Consider the following 21,535-nt stretch of genomic DNA (forward strand, 5'->3'; position numbering starts at 1 on the left):
CTTAGGAATGTTTTTAAAAAATGAATCCAACATTTTATTTTTCATTAAAATTTAATTGCTTCAAAAGAACTAGAATGCTAAAGAGTTTGCTAAAAATTATGACTGCAGTAAAACAATTATTGCTGTTGATCTGCCAGCTTATTTACTTCTCATCATTTTGAGAAAAATATTCTTGATTGTTCTAATAAACTATAGCATATATCCATTAAATTAAAACTCATTGTAACCTAAAAGCATTACTCAAAACCTATGTCCTTGGAAGCAAGCAAAGACTACATTAATATTCTGGAGCTGCTACTATCCCCAGATATAGCAATATTCCTAGCCTACAATTACAATCAATGACTAAGTATTAGGTTTGCGCACCTAAAGACCTTGGACCACTCTGTCAAGATTGCTCTGTGACCATAAGCAGTGGTTTGTTTAATTTGGCCTTTGGAAAATTGAAGCTGAAATGTGTATCTAATCATATTACCTGCCACTTCAAGACTTGATTAACTGTGTCAACAGATTTGACAAGAAATGGTAGTAAAGAGTTGTGAACTTGGACTCTTGAAAAAGAGCAGGAGCAGAAGAGGCCTGTTAAAGATAGATGGAATACATATGGCAGTACTTCTGTCCCCAATCCTATTCATCGTTATTCCTAAATTCAAAAACTGAGCTAGAAATACAATAATGAGAAAAGTCAGATGTAGCACCTAGCTACTGACACAGTCATAAATAGAATTCCATTTTACACTAATCTAAAATCCATAATTTTAATGGATTGTTTTTGGTTCAGTGAACATAGTTTGAAAGTAAGGTTTCTTGGCTTACTGATGATAGTTTAAGTGATATATAAAGCAGGGTGGATGTTTGTTTCCTGGCTAATTGCTTGTTTGATTTTATACTTCACCCACAGATAAGGTTAAAGGATTCCCTCGCACATATGTGCTAGTCGTTCCCAACTCTAGGGGGCGGTACTCATCTCCGTTTCAAAGCCAAAGAGCCAGTGCTGTCCAAAAACATCTCTGTGGTCATGTGGCCGCCATGAGTAAATGGCAAAGGCGCATAGAACGCTGTTACTTTCCCACCAAAGGTGGTCCTATTTTTCTACTTGCATTTTTACATGCTTTCGAGCTGCTAGGTTGGCAGAAGCTGGAACCAGTAACAGAAACTCACTGTTATGCAGCGCTAGGGATTCGAACCGCTGAACTGCCAACCTTTCTGATCAACAAGCTGAGCGCCTTAGTCACTGAGCCACTGTATCCTCTTCACCCATATCTTTTCAGATCAAGACATGAATGTTTAAGACAAAAGAACCGCTTAAAAAGAAGTAAAATATAAGAACTGCCAAAAGGCATGATTAATTTGCTCATCCGCAAGTGTGAATCTGGCTTTGTTTCATAAACTATACTTAAAATAAACAGTTTTATACCATGTTATGTTATCTTGGGCTCTCACATTCTCAAAACGACCAAAAAAAGAATAAAGCAAACTTCCATAATTCATATGATTTTCTTGAGATTAGCCTGCCATATAAAGAACATTAAGCAGTCTCATGGATATGCTGTATGCAGGGGTGAAATCATCTTACCTTCGCTACCAGTTCACAAATGTGAGCACACTCTCCACCTCCGTGCATGCGCAGGACCTTCCACACATGCGCAGAGCATCAAAAATGGGACGTGATGACGTCCAAATGGGTGGGTGGAGCCTCCCGCCGCCACTACCACCAGTTTGCCCAAACCAGATAGAACACCACTGCCTGTATGCAACCTTATGTGTGCGCAAGGATTTGCCTAGGCACAATCTTTTAAAATCATTTTTAGAGAGGTTTACCTCTTTGACATCAAAATTTCTTTTAAGCTGTCCTCCAACTATGCCATACAATTCATCTGGAGGAAACAAAGGTTCTTCTGAGGATTCTACTGTTACCTGAAATAATTGGAAGTACCAAAAAAGAAGACAAGAATTACAAGGGAATTCAGGCATACATCAGTTTTGCACACTGACTACACGTTCTCCTTTTCTACAAGCCCAGATTAAAAAATTGACAACATTCAGTATGAAATTTAAATTTACTCTAAATTTTAGATTGCCGTTCTCCTCCAGATACCTTCAATACAGTATTCATATATTTAAATCAAGGTTATTGATTTAATCAGACCCAAATTAGAGGAATAAAAATGGAGTTCTTGATTATATGTATTTTCTTTATCCCATGAGTTTTATCACCACCCACAATTCAAGGAATACACGACTTCACAAAATTACATCCTCAACAAACAAGCGTGGAAAGTGGGATAATGTTTGAAACAAGTGGAATATCGAGGTAACAGGCTATAATAGGGGTTAGCAATCTTTTTAGGCACATATTTGTATCACACAATTCACAATCGTTCCAAAAACAGATTTTTTTAAAAAACTTAACAATTATAAATTTTTAAAATGACCCAAAATGTAACCAGATTTTATGTACATTATCTCAGGATCTCAATCTGTGTTTACTGTTATTTATTTAAAAAAAAACAAGAAGCCAAAATTTAGCATCTACAAGCCACCACGGCTCCAATATTTGGACTCACATTGAATATTATCTGGTTTATAAGCCAAGCTTGATTATTGATTTGAATTGGAAATAATATAACATTCAGTTGAGCTACTTGGTATAACCATTACACTTAGAGCAAAATGTGCAGTTTGTAGGCCACATGCATCCTTCAAGAAGGTGGTGAATGACCTAGAGTGCCCCTTCCCACACCCTCTAGCTAACCAATTGTGATGGCCACTCCATAACTAAGCAAGGCAGCTGTATAACAAAGATCATGTGGCTTTAGCTGACTTACCATGTCAGTTCCAACTGTGATCATTCAGCAAATCACCTGTGGTCATTAAGCATGACATCTCCCAATCATAATTTATGACTTCTAACCAACTTCCCCACTGACTTTGTCTGTCAGAAACCAGGGGTGAAAATCACAAATGGTAATCACAGGGTGATGTGATAGTTTCAAGTTTGAGAATCAGTCATAAATCTCCTTTTTCAGTACAACAGTAACCTCAAATGGTTGCTGAATGAGCAGTCAATAAACAAGGACCAGCTGTATTGTACTTTCCTTCACTTTTCATATTTCCATTTGCTACTTCCCCTTCTGTTTCCACCACTACCCTTTTCTACTTGCTTCCTATCAACTAGTGCACGGTTTCTCTCTGATTCCCATGTCACCTTGTATATTATAAAGGCAAGTTGCACTTCATATCCCAACTCAAAAAAGTCATTTGGTTTGGTTGACAGCTTTTTCTGGCTTGCACAGCAGCTGTAATGGTATGTGGGAATGACCTTGGGAAACAAGGCAAAGAAATGAAGCCAAGGGAACAGCCAGACAAATGTATTGGTCTAGTCATGTTTAGCCTGCAATTACATAATAAAAAATACTTCTTGTGCGTTATGCAGTCTCTGCCAGCATGCAATATGATTTGGGGGCTGGGTATGGGCATCTCCTTAATGCAGGAGTGTCCAAACTTGGGAACGTTTAAGAGTTGTTGACTTCAACTCCCAGAATTCCCCAGCCAGCTTGAAGTTGAAGTGCAGAAGTCTTAAAGTTCCCAAGTTTGGACACCCCTGCATTAATGCAAACTCATATATTCTTAGGATATCATTCAAGCCCTGGAAAAAATACCTTTTAGGGGGATTTATGTATTAATTTATTAAATTTATATGCCACCCATCTTGTAGCAAATACTTATAATATCTCTCAAAGTGCAGCAGGTCTCTAATATAATGGCACTGTATTAGTGGCAGAGTTGAAAACAGAAATGGTTTATTCAAGGGGTGGAAGGAAAAAAGAGCAGAAGAACGTGCACAGGAATTGCATTTTCTGCAATGCACTTTTAACTACCTTTAAGGAATCAGCTGAATCATGCCGGAAGTGAAACAGCTTTAAATTCATACTTCTCTGTGAACTACGTCAGTAAACACATAATACAGCATAGCATCTTTATGAAAAATATATACTCACATCAACTTTCTTCTTGTAATTCAAACTTCTCACCACTTTTCTAGCCAAGTGGAGTGCATGATTATCATCCAAAGCATAGTGATCGGTTACACCAGATTTCCTGCAGATTTAAAAATCAAAGCTATAGTATGTCAGAAATTGTGTTTACGTGATCTCAGGAAAACTGCAATAGCCAGAACTCAGAGGACTACGATTGTAAGTCCTGTTTGTTCCATACTGTCATAACTTTGAACTTCAAGGAACAAGGGGTCATAACCAGGGGTAGGATTCTATCAGTTCGGGCAAACCGGTAGCTCTGACAATCAGCTGGAAGCGAACCGGTTCACTCTGACAATCAGCTGGGCCCTTTCTGAAGCCCAGCTGATAGGCACAGCATAGCAGATTGCAACGCCTCAGCTGTTTTGCACCAAAGCTGCAGTAGAAGGTAAGTTTTCAAACGCACTATGTGCATGCGTGGAACAAACCGGTTGTTACATTGGTTGAATCCCACCACTGGTCATAACCCAAGGACTAACAGCATTTCACCAGGGGAGTGGTAGCAGACGATTCCACAACCATTTTGAAAAGGATAACAGCTAGCATGACGAAAAACTATTATAATCCAAACTATTGGTGGAAAGAAGTGCTTATTTTACCTGCAGTGAAGATCAGCACCTCCAAGATCCTCTGCTGATACCTGTTCCCCAGTTGCTGCTTTTACCTAAAAATGAAAACTAAAGCTGAGCACTTCCAAATGTTGTGTTCGATACGCACTCTGTTTTAAAGCTAAGAAGGAAAGAAAAAGACCAGAACACATCATCTCCAGAAGCCAACACCCAGATAAGCAAGAATTAACACCAGGTAAACAAACAAGCAGAAAACAATATCCGAATCAAGAAGAAACCCACACCTCCACTCAACACCGGCAGGGCAAGCTACTGTATATAAATAGGGAATAAACCAAAATCCCTTCCAGCACTGATGATATTGCCTAGTCAAGGAATGAAATCTCTTGTCAGCAAATAACCAAGGTTAGAAAGCACCAAGGACAATACTTCAACCTTGAGCTGCACCTATTTTCTTCTATTGCTATCTGTCTATCTGTAAGAAGATATAAATGTAATTATTGTTATTAGCTGCTTGCCCTTATATCCCATTATTGTTCAAGTTGATAATATCCTCACATGAAAAGCCCTTGATGTTGAAAAAAATGTAGAGAATTAATCAGTAACTCTGGTTCTTTCCTATTTTTCTAAACTGAGATAATTAGTGCTTAAAATTCAACAGGAGATTAAATAACAGATTAATTAAGGGCTAAATTATAGAGCTTCATTATCCAAGAATTGTTATTGATTTTCTAGGTCTGGTTTTGCTGATACTTTGCACAGGAAAACTACCCCATTCCACATCAAGCAACTATTTTTGCAAAACAAGCAATGCAAATACATGTTTTATCTCTCCTGCCAATATATTTTGAGCAAAAATGTCATTCAAATATATTTCAATAGAGTTTCCCTCCCCCAAATCTAGAAATGTTTATATTTAAAATAAAATAACTAATTACAAACCACTTAACTATTTCTGTCAAAAAGGTTAGCAAATCATTGCAAAATGGCAAAAAAATATTAATTTATCAAACAAATATGGACAAAAATAATTACTTATCTGTTATTTAAATGGGCTAGTGCTGTCAGCTCTGAGGGGCCACACGCTGAGATTTTTTTCCTTATTTATTATTTTATATGTCTTTAAGTTAGAATGACATTCTATATATAAAATTAAAGCAGTATTTAATGCAGACCACTTAAATGGCAAGTTTAAGTTTAGTTAAAATGCAGCTTGTTTATGATACCTTGGATACTACAAGATGTTTTCTCCTAATATAAGAACCACCAGGATTTCCTCCCCATTTACAAGAAATGCAGAAGACATCCAACAAAATGTGGATTTTTAAAAAATCAGCCCAGCCCTGCTGTTGAAGTAAAAATGAGGATGCCTTCAAATTATGTTTAAATTCCTAGTGACTTTTATGGACACCTCCATAATTTTTTCCCAAAGCAATTGGGAAGTGGTTTGTCACTGTCTCCTCTAGGAGTGCTTTTTTTAAAATTTCTTAGCCTAGTTTTCAGTCTTGGCATTTCTTGTAGTCTAAGTAGTAACTTGGTTTGATCTTGGTGAATTTTACTTGGTGTGTTTTACTGAGTCAACCAGATGCTAAGCAACCACAATATATAAAATATTTTGGTATTTAACAAAATATTCATTTTTGCAACACCTAGTTGTTATAGTGAAACCTGCAATACAGTTATATAATATTTATCTGTTTTTAAAAAGGAAGCCTTTACTAATCCTTTGAAAATACTTCACTCACCAATGGAGGTCCACCCAAAAATATTGTTCCCTGCTTTCCAACAATTATACTTTCATCAGCCATTGCTGGGACATAAGCCCCTCCAGCTGTGCATGAGCCCATAACTACTGCAATCTGGAAAAAATAAACAAAGATGATTTATAAGAAATCAAACCTATATATCACATGTTTTCAGTCTAAGAATCAAATGCATAACAAACCTAATTCTTCCCTTATGTATACAAACCTAATAATTGACTACTCTGGAAAGCAACAGTTATCCTTAGGTAATTCCATTGTACAAGTGGGGTAGCTTCAACCGTCAGCTAGAACAAGACTATGGAATCTCTGCTTCAGAACCCAGAATCAGCAACCATCAGCAGCTAAAATGCCTGTGAGCATCTCAGATTTCCATTCCAAGATCATTTTAAAAAGTTCGTAATTAACTTTTCAACATTCCTTTAGGCACCAAGTTTCTTTGGAAAGTCAACTTTAACTTCAGGAAAGCACAGTGGAGTATGAACTATGTTTCTTTTGGTCTCTACATTGCAGCCACTCATCTTAGATCATATTGTTGCAATGAATTTGACTTCTTCTAAGCTACTTTAAAAGGGGGTGCAATGGCTCAGCAGTTAAGAAGCTGATCTTGTCAGCTAGAAGGCTGACAGCCCAGGTTTGAGACAGGAGCACTGCACAAGAGGGCGAGCTTCCGTTTCTGTGCCAGGTCCTGCCCATGTAGCAGTTCAAAAGCATGAAGGTAACAGCGTTCCGTGTTTGCCACATATTCTGCACTGCAGCAGTTGTCATGCTGACCCCATGGCCACAGAAACATCTTTGGACAACTCTGTCTCCATCATGAGCACCAACCTTAGAGTTGGACACAACTGGAGAGGGGAAACTTTTACCTTTACCTTTAAGCTTCTTTAGAATCCAGTCATGGTAAAAATCTAAATTATTATTGTTTCCTTTATATTTCTTATTATGTGAATTATTCTACCTCTCTTGCGAATTCTTTTACTTTGGTCACTTCTTTTTCGATCAGATTTTTTGTTCTTTTCGTGTACTTTTAACCATGTTATCAATACCATCTACGTACACACTTGAATTACTTAATCAACCCTCATTCTTTTAGATGTGCTGATCCTAATCACCTTTCTTCTTAATGAGCTTTCCATTCTTATTGTGTATCTGCTACAGAATGGAATTTAACACATCAGTAAATGGGAAAAACAAATGGCAAAGTATGTAACAAAAATGCGTCTTCAAGCTCTGATTGAATGACTTCGTATTTAATTCAAGAAATTAGTGGGTTATGTTTCATTCTTTTGTGTCCCCAAAATCATAGAGCTGAAAGGGATTATTTGGGCTGGTATTTTTCAACCTGGCAACTTTAAGATGTGTGGAAATCCAGTTAGTGGAAGGAAATTCTGGAGCTTGAAGACCACACATCTTAAAGTTGCCAGGTTGAACAACAATGATTTTTTTAGAGCACCGACCACAAATTTCCTGCCCAGTACAGTTCCACCTGCACAAACTTTCACAAGTACACCATGGGTTGTCACAATAAGGCTGCCTCTTTTTAAACTAATCTAAGGTTAGAAAGCAACAGACTGTGAGTTCAAGTCACACCTTAGCCATGAAAGCCAACTGGGTGACATTGAGCCAGTCATACCCTCTCAGCCCAACTCACTTCACACGGTTGCTGTGGGGGGAAATAGGAGGAAGGTGTGTTGGATATGTTTTTAGCCTTATTTGTAAAAATAATAAATGTGAGATATAAATGAACAAACAAACAAATAAAATCCATCTCCAGCCTGCCAGTGGGACAGTTTCAGCAGGAGAGCTGAGAACTACTTGCACCTGATCTCTCTTTTAAAAATGTCATTCTTCATGACCTCAGTATTCAGCTCAGTCATTTGTTTGCTACTGTCTGTAAATTAGTCATTATTTCAAAACAATGCCTAGTTAAAACACCCGGTGACACATTTTTCTACCTAAACATTCTCTAATTTTTCTCTCCTACGTAAATGGAAAGAGCATTATCTATTCTTCTTACCTTTATAATAGATGGAACTTTTTTTCCCCCTTCACTTGTGTTTTAACATCAAAATGACTGTCAGGTCTTTCTTTCTACTATGATCAAAGCCTGTGCCTCACTATTTCTTTTAAACTGGCAAAATAGAGATTCAAGAGATACAGATTATCTCTTCCTGCAATATTTGGGTGTTCGTAATAGAACTTAAATTAATGATTTACACTTAGATCTGTGTCCCTTCATTAGCTATGGCTGTTTTTTCCATTAGTTTAATTTTTTCTATTGATCCTTCCCAAATACGTCTGGGAAATAATTTATAATCAATGCATTATTTTGTCGAGGGACAGAGGGGTAAAAAAAAAAAAGAAATATGACAACCATACAATCCTCTTTTTTATATGCTATTATGCAGGTTAAAAAAAGGACAGACTTTAATTATTCAATTGCAGACCCCCATCTTTACTTTTTTAACCTATCTGTTGTCCCTCTTCATTCACTCATTCATCCTTTAAAAAGTTGATAAATCTGTTTACTTTTCATACAGAGAAACCTGCTATTTCATGTCTTATTTAAAACTACAATTGCATCTTTTTCTATTACGTCTACCACCTATTCACCACTATTCACATAGTCATATAATCCATATTATGAATATTTTTTCCAAAATTAAATAACCCAATTTATTTTTCTTTTTTTGCTCTAATTTGGCCACTTATATTGGAAATTCAATTCTGACAATAGACTATATTGAGTCTCGGTCTTTGTACCTGTCCATTGCCAAGGTGCATTCCTAGATATCAACCCACCACTGTATCTGAGAAACATTGGCACTTTGATTGCCAAATGGGATGGGTAATGCCAAAGTTATATAGAATAGAATAGAATAGAATAGAATAGAATAGAATAGAATAGAATAGAATAGAATAGAATTCTTTATTAGCCAAGTGTGAAATGGACACACAAGGAATTTGTCTTTGGTGTATATGCTCTCAGTGTACATAAAAAGACATGGTACATTCATGAAGAATCATAAGGTACAACACTTAATGATAGTCATGGGGATAAGCAATCAGGAAACAATCAACATCAATATAAATCGTAAGGATACAAGCAAGAAAGTTACTTTATATAACTTACAGAATATAAGTTACAGCAAGTCTTTAGTTTGCAACAGCTTTATGTAATTTACATGTATGACCTTTGCAAAGGACAGCTGAAATAAGATAATAAGCACAGCTGCAATTTCACTTAGTGACCACTTCGCTTAATGACCAATTACTGGTCTCAATTGTGATTGTTAAATGAAGATCATCTATATTGGTTTTAAGAGAAAGTTCAAAGAATCAAGAATTCTTGACAAATGCCTTGAAGACATTAGAAGTCATAACTTTGCAGTCTCACAACACAGATGACTATTGGAAGCCATTTATACAGTTCTCAGTTCCAAATGATCCACATGCTCTCCATTAGTATTCATAAACTTCATATTTGACACCAATACTTTTCTGCTTTTGTTCTTAAATAAAATTACCTGTGGAATTCTTTGGGAGGACATGACTGCTTGATTATAGAAAATCCTACCAAAGTGATCACGGTCAGGAAACACGTCCGCCTGGCGAGGCAAGTTGGCGCCTCCTGAATCAACTTAAGATCAAATAAAATTTGAGCATTAATAATTGGCATGTCAGTTAAATCTTATTTAAAAGTATTCCTTAGAGGAAGCAATACCATAGACAAGTCTGGAGGAGGAAATTAAAAAGCAGATTTGTTTCTCTGCCCAACATTCATAATCTGCCATTGTCATTGCTACAATGCAAACAGGAGCTGTTGGTGGGTATTTGTTGTTTATTTATTTGTTTTATTTATTTATAGGCCGCCCTTTTCCCTGAGGGGACTCAGGGCGGCTTACAATCAAAAAGGAAGGGGAGTGTAGGACAATACGAAAAAAGAAATGTGCACAAAGTAAATTAGACAATAAAACTCAACATTCACTCAGCATTCGGGAGGGGCGAAATAAGATTATCCCCAGGCCTGACGGGCTAGCCAGTTCTTGAGGGCTGTGCGGAAGGCCTGGACGGTGGTGAGGGTACGAATCTCCACGGGGAGATTGTTCCATAGTGTCGGAGCCGCAACAGAGAAGGCTCTCCTCCGAGTAGTTGCCAGTCGGCACTGACTGGCGGATGGAATACGGAGGAGGCCAACTCTATGCGATCTGATGGGACGCAGGGAGGTAATTGGCAGAAGGCGGTCTCTCAAATAGCCAGATCCACTACCATGGAGCGCTTTATAGGTGGTGAGTAGGACCTTGAAGTGCACCCGGAGACCAACAGGTAGCCAGTGCAGCTCACGGAGGATCGGTGTTATGTGGGCGAACCGTGGTGCGCCCACGATCACTCGCGCGGCCGCATTCTGGACTAGCTGTAGTCTTCGGATGCTCTTCAAGGGCAGCCCCATGTAGAGCACATTACAGTATTCCAGCCTAGAGATCACAAGGGCTCGAGTGACTGTTGTGAGGGCCTCCCGATTCAGGTAGGGCCGCAACTGGCGCACCAGGCGAACCTGGGCAAATGCCCCCCTGGTCACAGCTGAGAGATGGTGGTCAAAAGTTAGCTGTGAATCCAGGAGGACTCCCAAGTTGCGGGCCCTTTCTGAGGGGTTTAAATTTTGTCCCCCCAGCCTGAGTGATGGTATGGTGGTCAAATTTTTGGGAGGGAAACACAACAGCCACTCGGTCTTGTCTGGGTTGAGTATCAGCTTGTTTGCTCTCATCCAGTCTTTAACGGCTTCCAGTCCCCGGTTCATCACGTCCACCGCTTCATTGAGTTGGCACGGGGCGGACAGATACAACTGTGTATCGTCCGCATATTGGTGATATTTTATCCCGTGCCTTTGGATGATCTCGCCCAGCGGTTTCATGTAAATGTTAAATAGTAGGGGGGATAGGACCGACCCCTGCGGCACCCCATAAGTTAGGGGCCTCAGGGACGATCTCTGCCCCCCCACTAACACCGACTGCGACCTGTCCGAGAGATAGGAGGAGAACCACTGCAAGACAGTGCCGCCCACCCCTATCTCCCGCAGTCGTCGCAGAAGGATACCATGGTCGATGGTATCGAAAGCCGCTGAGAGGTCCAGGAGAACTAGGATGGAAGCATGGCCTCCATCCCTAGCTCTCCAGAGATCATCAGTCAATGCGACCAAAGCGGTTTCTGTGCTGTAACCGGGTCTGAAGCCAGACTGGAAGGGGTCAAGATAGTTAGCTTCCTCCAAGGTACGCTGAAGCTGGAGAGCCACCACCTTCTCAACAACCTTCCCTACAAAGGGGAGGTTGGAGACTGGACGATAGTTATTAAGAACAGCTGGATCCAGAGACGGCTTCTTCAGGAGGGGTCTTACCACCGCTGTCTTAAGCGCGGTGGGAAAGTACCCCTCCCGAAGAGAAGCGGTAACAACCGCCTGGATCCAGCCTCGTGTCACCTCACTGCTGTTGGCAACCAGCCAGGAGGGACACGGGTCCAGTATGCAGGTGGAGGTACTCACAGCTCGCATAGCCTTGTCCACATCCCCAGAGGCAACTTCCTGAAACTCAACCCAGAGATGGTTTGCCAAGTTTTCTCCTTGTGTCTCGGCTGGATCTACTGGGGTGGAGTCCAGGTCCGCTCGAAACCGGGCAACTTTGTCCGCCAAGAACTGGACATACTCCTCAGCCTTACCCTGTAAGGAGTCCCCCGTCTCCCTCCTATTTAGGAGGGAGCGGGTTATCCTAAACAGGGCGGCTGGGCGGGACTCGGCGGACGCTACCAAGGAGGCAATGTATGTTCTTTTTGTTGTTCTTAAGGTCCGAATATACTCCTTGGTGCATGCTGTCAAAAGTGCCCGTTTCGACTCGGACCTATCGGACCTCCACGAGTGCTCTAGGTGTCTCCTCCGGCGCTTTACCTCCCGGAGCTCCTCAGTAAACCAAGGAGGCCTCCGGGGGCCGCTGACCCGGAGGGGCCGTAGCGGCGCAATCCGGTCTAGAGACTCCGAAGCTGCCGAGTGCCAGGCAGCGACGAGGGTCTCCGCCGAACTGTGGGCGAGGGTATCAGGAATAACCCCAAGCTCCGTCTGGAACCTAACAGGATCCATCAGTCGCTTGGGGCGGAACCAGCTGGTCGGTTCCTCCTCCCTACGGTGGGGGTTTGGCCTCCGGAAGTCTAGCCTCAGTAGGTAATGGTCTGACCACGACAGGGGTATGATCTCATTACCCCTCAGACCAAGATCGTAACTCCACTGCTCCGAGAGGAATACGAGGTCAAGCGTGTGACCCGCTGAGTGAGTTGGGCCTCGAATTACTTGAGTCAAGCCCATGGCTGTCATGGAAGCCATGAACTCCTGCGCTCCATCAGAGTGTTCACCGAGCGAAGGCAAGTTAAAGTCCCCCAGAACTATAAGTCTAGGGAACTCAACCGCTAGCTCGGCTACTGACTCGAGGAGCGAGGGGAGGGCTGCTGCAACGTAGTTGGGAGGCAGGTACGTAAGCAGCAAACCCACTTGACCCTTGAGGTCCAACTTCACTAGCAGGGACTCACACCCGACAAGCTCCGGAGCAGGGATCCTACGAGGTACTAAAGACTCCCGGACTACAATAGCCACACCGCCACCCCTTCCCTGGGCTCTCGGCTGGTGTAGCACCTGAAATCCGGCTGGGCACATCTCGACGAGGGGGACTCCTCCCTCAGGGCCCAGCCATGTTTCAGTAATACATGCCAGGTCTGCGCCCTCATCAGTTATCAAGTCCCGGATGAGGGGGGCCTTATGAACAACAGACCTGGCATTTAGCGACAGCAGCCTGAGACCAGGGTCCTGAACACCCGCGCCATCTGACCTTGGAGTGGGACTCCTAGGGCCGGAAGGAGGGATCTCTATGACACAGCGAGCCCTCCTTCCCCGATGATGGCCTGCCCTAAAGTCCCCGCCATATCTGCCTCTCCCTGTCATGACCGCAATGCTCCGACCCTCACCCGTGGTTGTGGTAGTTACTTGGATGAAGGAATCCCCTCACCATCAATCCACAATCCATAATCTAAACCACCTCCAAATCCTACAGACAAAAAGAGAAGAACCCCAGGTGGAAGATGGAACAGCAAGCCAGTTTTAGTGCAATCATGGATTGCTTAAGGCTATTCTTTTCATTCCTTTCAGCTGTCCATTAGATGTGACTGTCATATTTTTATTGAACAGTGAAACAAAATATTGAAACACAGTTAGAAGATAGTATTACAGTGGAGATGTAATACTGTACTGTTTCACAAACTACAACACAGTATATACTAAATTCAACTTCTGCCTCTTTATTCTACCCATGTTATATTTTGGTATTATGAGCAACAGTAAGCCTTGTTTATTGCTCAACAACATTGTTTTGAACTTTCAAACCAGAAGTGCTGATTCTATCTCAGCTCCAGGAAATATGTCAATGTTTAGGGGTGCTTATTCAACAAGCTATGTTAGGTTTTCTCAACCTTGGCAAATTTAAGAGACATGAATTGAAATTCCTAGAATTCTCAGGCCAGCATATGAAGTCCACATATCTTAAGGTTGCCAAGGTTGAGAAACATTGATCTATGTTTTATGTATACTCTATAATTTATAGCTATTATTATATTATTATTCATTATTACTGTTCTGTTTTTTTAAAAAAAAAAATACTCAGCATTTGGCTTTAAAAACCATTCCCATCACCCTTAACACCTCAGGCTCTTGGTTGACTATAGTTTTCCATCATAAGTAAATTAGCAGATATCAGTCATTATAACAAACCATTATCCTTGCAACTCCAGATTTTCAAAATCAGTTCAACCCAATGTCCTAGATTGGTTTCCATTCAATTATAAATCACGTTTTTGTCAACTCAAAGATAAGGCTGTTGATTACTTGAATTATATATTCTGCCACTAAATTAGAAAGTAGCGTGGCTTTACACCCAATTACTGGGTATCGTAGACACTGTGTGTGTTATAACAATAGTCTTTTACAAAATAAAACCTGCCTCAAAACCTAATGCTTACCTAAGTATACACAAGGAAGATGATTTTGCATTGCAACTTCTTGAGCACGTAGATGCTTCTTTACAGTAATTGGATAATAGGTTCCACCTTTGACAGTAGCATCATTCGCAATAATCAAACACTCCACTCTGAAATTCAGTTTTTATTAGTTAATTGAGAACATTGAATATTAATTGTGTGATTAAAATTAATGATTTTTTTCTTTAAAATGTGAGCTTACATTGTCAGTTCCAATGAGAGATTCTATTATTATATATTACAACTGTTAAACAGGTCCTCACCATGCTGCTTACGACATCTACTGTAACAAACAGAGGATTTGTCTTTTCCTTAGAAGAATCATCCATATTATACATACTGTAACTTTTAAATATAAAAGTTATCAGACACTGCTGAAAAGGCTCTATTATCATTCATATGAAATAAGTGAGAAGCATTTCCAGCCAGCAGAGCAACTGACAATTCCAGACACAGAAAAAGGTTAAGAATATTGTAAAGCTAAAATGCTGAATGATAACTATCGCTATCCTTCTAAATCCTATAATCCTACACGTTATTTATGAATTAATTATTTTTCACATTTTTGAACTACCTATGTCCCACAGAGAGGGATTCTGGGCAGATGTACAATAAAACAATTAAATCATTATTTAACACCTTGCTTGTTCTAATAGCAACAAAATTATCTGTCAGTGTTTTATGTAGACACATTACTATACAGCCATGACAGATATTTTGTGGCATTCTTGCTATTACTGGACTACTACTCCTAGCATTGTTCACCTTTGGTCATCCTGGTTGCCTGGTACAACCCTAGCTGGGCTACTAGAACTTGTAGTTTACCAAGTCAGATGGGGCACAATCATCTACATATTAAATTACAACTTCTTCAGGTGTATTAATAAAAACCAGCCCCATTTGAATCATTTCTTCTTGTTTGATATGGAGTGATGGCTTAATGTGGGGATGAAGTTCTCTGGCTTTCCAGTTATCTTGCTCAACTACACTTTTTAACAGCCATTGGCAGCAAGGACAAGATGGGACTGGCCTACCTAACCATGAAGCTCAATAAAGGCTTGATAATTTCTCAACAATACAAACTGCTCAGTAGAATTGCCAATATACAATGGTAATACAATACTTCTGAATATCAATGACTCATAGGAGAAAGGAAAGGAAATTAAAGTACCACAGTAAAAAGCAGAAATGAAACCAACAATATAGCAAAAGCTGTTCTTACCCTGATACTCGCCCAATGCCTGTAATGATACCTCCTGCTGGCACTTCTTCATTACCATACAGTTGATAACCTGCAAATTGGGAGAACTCCAGGAACGGCGATCTAGAAGAAAAAGAAGAACATTTTGTAAGTTAATCACATGAAGCATTCTTACCTGATTATTATTAGCAGTTACGTACTCTTTAAGTTTGTAATACAATAACCTATGGCTGTGAAGGTTGGACCATAAGAAAGGCTGAGCGCCAAAGAATTGAAGCCTTTGAACTATGATGCTGGAGAAGACTCCTGTGAGTCCCTTGGACTGCAAGGCAATCAAACCAGTCAGTCCTAGAGGAGATCAGCCCTGACTGCTCCTTAGAAGGCCAGGTCCTGAAGATGAAACTCAATTAGTTTAGCCACCTAATGAGAAGGAAGGACTCACTGGAGAAGAGGCAAAGACTGAGGGCAAAAGAAGAAAGGGACAACAGAGAATGAGGTGGCTGGATGGAGTCACTGAAGCAGTAAGCGTGAACTTAAATGAACTTCAGAGGATGGTAGAGGACAGGAAGGCCTGGAGGAACATTGTCCAAAGCGTTGCGATGGGTCGGACACAACTTCGCAACTAACAACAACAACAATAACCTAACTCTAAAAGACCATTGACTTATTTTGGAATTTTATCCCACCTTTCTAATTCTGACCAGGGAATAGTCACAGTGACCACTACACACATTATTACTAAAAATGCACAGTATATGTAAATGATAATTTTAACTGATTCCAAAAGCGTAAGCATCTCTGGTAATTTGAAAGCATCTAATAGTAAAATAGAAAAACTGGAAATGTATGGATCTTATGTTAAAACAGTCACAATGAATCAGCAAATACCTACCCAGGATCGATAAGTCTATCAACTCTCTCTCTAGGTAACAATTTGCCTCTTGATGTGTGCAGGTTCCGTGACTTCTCTCCACCACCTATCAGGCAAGGTCTTTGATCATTTCAATGTTTGCCATGTATATAAACATTTACCAAATAGACATGCATAAATATGTTATATTATTCTCTGATTATTTCATTAATGCTTAATTTCACTTCTTGTAATACCAATGCAATATTTCCTGTTATTGTGCAAATGCAATCAATACCACTCCTCTCACACAAGAAGACTTTTGGAAAACACAACAAAGAACACCAAATATCTCAGTTGTGAGACTTGAACAGTAGAAAGAAACATATATAGATATACAATGATATCTTCTATAGCAGCCCCAGTATAGGTGAACATGCCATCCCAGAGGTATAGCTTCTGCCCTACTGACATTACAGTATGCCTTTGACCTGGAAGATTTTGAGTAAAAGAAATAGTTTTCTTTATTGTTATGTTTGTGTTATTTCTATTGTTTTGAGTCAATCTAGAAATTTTTTTTATAGAAATAGCCAGCATATTTATGGACAGATCACCTTCTTGTTCGGAATTAATTTTAGATGTCTTTATAGCAGAAATTGAAATATATGATAGCAATCAAAAAAGATATCATCGATTGAATATTAAATGTGTATCTACACCCAGAAACCACAGAATTGAAAGAAAGACCAAAAATGGGAGATGAGGAAATTCTACAATGGGATCAACCACCAAGAATACTCAATGGCTACAGAAAATAACTATCGGTAAGAGAATTGTTGCTCCTGAACTCTTTCTTTTTGTAATAATCTTTTTATATATACTTGTCATTTCTCTTTTCCTTTAGTAAGATCTTCCTGAACTCTGCCAACTTATACATACTAGTACTACCATTAGAGTTTTCTCAAATCAACTTTGCCACTCACTTTAACCCTCTATCTCTCCTATATGTTTATTTAAGTCCAATGGCCCAGAGATAGGAATGAACTTTTAATACAAATTAAATCATTAAATTATACTTAGTATTTTAAGGCTTTCAATACCACTCTAAAGTTGTGTTGGACTGGACTGCTGATTGGGAAATATGGGAGCTCTAATTCAATATAGTCAGAGACAACAAGCTGGGAAAGACTGTTTTAAACACACTTAGATTTGGGAACCAAACAATCAGACTCCAATATGAGATACTGTAACAATACAATAAAATAGCAGAGTTGGAAGGGACCTTGGAGGTCTTCTAGTCCAGTGTTTTTCAACCTTTTTTGTGCAAAGGCACACTTTTTTCATGAAAAAAATCACGAGGCACACCACCATTAGAAAATGTTAAAAAAATCTAACTCTGTGCCTATATTGACTATATATAAAGTAATTTTCCCACGGCACACCTTACACTATGTCACGGCACACTAGTGTGCCGCGGCACAGTGGTTGAAAAACACTGTTCTAGTCCAATCCCCTGCCTAGGCAGGAAACCCTATACCGTTTCAGACAAATGGCTATCCAACATCTTCTTAAAGACTTCCAGTGTTGGGGCATTCACAACTTTTGGAGGCAAGCTGTTCCATTGATTAATTGTTCTAACTGTCAGGAAATTTCTCCTCAGTTCTAAGTTGCTTCTCTCCTTGATTAGTTTCCACCCATTGCTTCTTGTTCTGCCCTCAGATGCCTTGGAGAATAGTTTGACTCCCTCTTCTTTGTGGCAACCCCTGAGATATTGGAACACTATTATCATGTCTCCCCTAGTCCTTCTTTCTATTAAACTAGACAAGAAAAATAATGCATTCATACATACCTAATCTAATTTTTTCAGATTGTCTTTTGAGCTCTGTTACTAAAGCTTTCATTCGCTCATAATTTTCCTGTTGAGAAATAATTATATGTTAAGGAAATGTATACACTTATCCAAGATGAGTTAGTTAGAAAAAATATTGAATTAAAGATATATTTTTTTCTCCTGTCCTATATGTATTATTTAAGCTTAATAAGTTACAGTTTCAAAACATATTATTTAAACATAATTACTAAATACCATATTTTTCGGATTATAAGATGCACCTTTTTCCCTCAAAAAAGAGGGTGAAAATCTGGGTGCATCTTATACACTGAATACAGCATTTTTGCCCTACTGAAACCCTCCCCCTTTGCAAAAATGGACATGCAGAAGGTTTTGGGAGACCTGCAAAGTGCTCCTGGGGACTGGGGAGGGCAAAACCGACCAAAAAACAGGCCTTTTTTTTTGCTCATTTCTGTCCCCAGCCCCCAAGAGCACTCTACAAGCCTCCCAAAGCCTCTGCATGCCTTTTTTTGCAAAAAAAATGGTCCAGGTTTTTGCTGGTTTTTGCCCCCCCCCCAACCCCCAGGAGCATTCTACAAGCCTCCCAAAGCGTCTGCAGAGTGCAAAAACTATTTTTTTTAAAAAAAATACCACTTCAAAATCATGGTGCGTCTTATACTCCAGTGTGTCTTATAGTCTGAAAAATACGGTAATTGCAACTGGATATAAAATAATAGATCCATTCTTTTTCATTTGATACATTTTCCTAGGCTGAGAATCCTAATTTACTTCCAAGTAAATTAAGTTTGCCTCCAGGAAAACTTAATGGCCTCAAATGAAGATTCAAGCCTTTTAACAACTGTAATGTTTTATATATATATATATATATATATATATATATATATATATATATATATATATATATATATATATATATATATATATATATATATATATATATATATATATATATATATATATATATATATATATATATATATATATATATATATTGTTTGTTAAGACTTTCCGAAGTAGTCTGAGATTTTTTGATGTATGTGAGTTCAGCAATTGCTTGCTCAATTATGCAGCTTAAATGGATTTATTCCAAGATGGTCATGTTAAGATCTGTAACAGATTATCCTGGAAAGATAAAATGCTCAGAAGTTACTTGTTTCGATTCCTGGTATCAAACTTATGTCCATTAATTTTTTTTGCACAAAGTTTTATTTGTTTGTCCTACTTAGAATCCAGAGGGACATTGCAGTATATGTGGCATATATCACATAAAGCAGGGCTGTCAAACCCGTGGCCCACAGGCCAGATACATCACCTGCTAGCCAAGCCCATGCCCGGTTTAGCAAAGGGGGGGGGAAGTCCCAATACGTCACGTGACACCACCGTGACTAAAAGGTGTTTGACACTCTTCACATAGAGGAGGATCTTTTAATCTCTTGAGATTGATGGTGTTGATGTAAAAAAAAACAGTACCTTGAATTTAACTAGAAACAAACCAATGCAGCTCTCAGAGTAGAGGTGTGACATATGCTATTCTGGGAGCACACATGCCACTGCTTTCTGTACCAGTTGAAACTAGTAACTTATTACCAGTTATTATATCTATATAAACAAAGCTTTGTTCACGATTAAGCCAAGGTCAGAATGAGGAACTAAATACTGTATGGAATAATATATGGCATAATGAGTTTGAAACTATATTTTGTACATCCAAATAAAAATTATAATTTTGCCCAGACAAATGAAAAAAGGCTTATGCATTATAATCAGGATTCAAGGGAATATTTGTATTAAAATCCTTAAACAAGCAAAAATATTTGAGGGGTTTTTTGGTGTTAAAAAATCCCCAACAATCTCAAAGGTAGATTTTTATTTACAGCAAAGTTAAAGATGTCTGCTTGGAAGATACACATGTGCAGAGATACGAGACTTCTTTGATACAAGATTGTTCAAGCAAGCTTCAGTTACACAATTTCTGGCCCTTCCTTCATGAACACATGAACTCCTTAATTTACATGTGAATCAGCAAAGCACAATAGGCTACTGTTCAACTTGGAAAATTACAAATCTGAACTGAAATTATATTCTGAAGCAAACTGGCATGCCAATTTGAATGCAACACTAAACAATGATCAACCCAAAATCAAATATTGAGAAAATTTGAATAAATTCAAACTCATTTTTCCAAAGGCCATGAATGGGCAGTCTATATAAACTAGATCTTTAAATTTAGTTGAATCGTATGAAGTAATTGGATTCTTAAATGTTTCTTAATGTCACATGGTCACAGCAAACATAACTGCTTCTATTTCGGTTTGACAATAGAAATTGAGTGTTAACAATTTAATTATTAATCACACAAAGAACATATGCTACAAGTCTGCTACAAGTTCTGTGTATTCAACACGTCTTAGGATTTTAGAAATTAAATGCACACTTACTATCCCACCAAATTACATTTATATCTATTCTATCTCAGAGGTTTATCTTTCACCATCTCTTAAATTTGCAGAGGAGGACAAACAAGAAAGGGCAAATAGAGCAAACATCATCTTTTTTTCCCCTGCATCTTCTTCGAGTATGCACCATACTTTGTGTTACAGTTGGTCTGACCAGAGAATTTTCATGTTGGCCCATTTTTGTCAGAGTAAATGTGCAACAGTTGTGCCATAAATGTGCAACAGTTGAGAAACAATATCATCTTTTTTTCCTGAATGATGTACAAATGAAGTCAAGTAGATTGGTTTTTAGACAAATTGTTCCATTTGATCTTTTCCTCAAATCTTCTTCCTAACCATTTTAAAGACTATATACCTGTGATGGCGAACCTATGGCATGCATGCCTGAAATGGCACACGGAGCCATGTCACCTGGCACATGTGGCGTCACCCATTTCTCTTCCGTGTTTCTGGTGCGCATGCACGTACGATGATCAGCTGTCCTTCATGTGTGCAGCAGTGCTGGAAACTGGAATAGCTGGTCTTCCATTTTCCTGCATAAGCATGTGCACCGGCCAGCTGATTGTCATGCGCGCATGCGCACCAGAAACCCAGTAGAGTAGCTTGACGATGTGCATGTGCGCGCCGGAAACTGAAACTTCATTTTTGGGTGTGCACATGCGCTCCTCTTCTAGGTTGCAGCCCAGACGAGTGCATGTGTGCGCCCTTTTCGGCACTCGATGCTAAAAAGGTTTGCCATCACT

General features: G+C 39.2%; 1 protein-coding gene across 2 annotated transcripts in view; it reads right to left on the bottom strand.

Annotated features, from left to right (window-relative positions):
* MCCC2 (methylcrotonyl-CoA carboxylase subunit 2) overlaps positions 1-21,535 on the bottom strand; it is a 44,154-nt gene that overhangs the window by 15,246 nt on the left and 7,373 nt on the right. For both annotated transcript variants that reach the window (XM_087715666.1, XM_087715665.1), the window contains 9 exons: positions 18,334-18,400; positions 16,527-16,611; positions 15,656-15,757; positions 14,416-14,543; positions 9,897-10,009; positions 6,352-6,465; positions 4,637-4,701; positions 4,002-4,101; positions 1,822-1,917 (listed from right to left, as the gene is read on the bottom strand). In XM_087715666.1, the coding sequence (XP_087571792.1) occupies positions 1,822-1,917; positions 4,002-4,101; positions 4,637-4,701; positions 6,352-6,465; positions 9,897-10,009; positions 14,416-14,543; positions 15,656-15,757; positions 16,527-16,611; positions 18,334-18,400 (870 nt within the window). The remainder of the gene's footprint in view (positions 1-1,821; positions 1,918-4,001; positions 4,102-4,636; positions 4,702-6,351; positions 6,466-9,896; positions 10,010-14,415; positions 14,544-15,655; positions 15,758-16,526; positions 16,612-18,333; positions 18,401-21,535) is intronic.

This window comes from Thamnophis sirtalis, unplaced genomic scaffold (genome assembly GCF_051295495.1).
Source record: "Thamnophis sirtalis isolate CommonGarterSnake01/CBP01778 unplaced genomic scaffold, rThaSir2_p1.2 scaffold_5, whole genome shotgun sequence".
NCBI classification, from domain to species: Eukaryota; Metazoa; Chordata; class Lepidosauria; order Squamata; family Natricidae; genus Thamnophis; species Thamnophis sirtalis.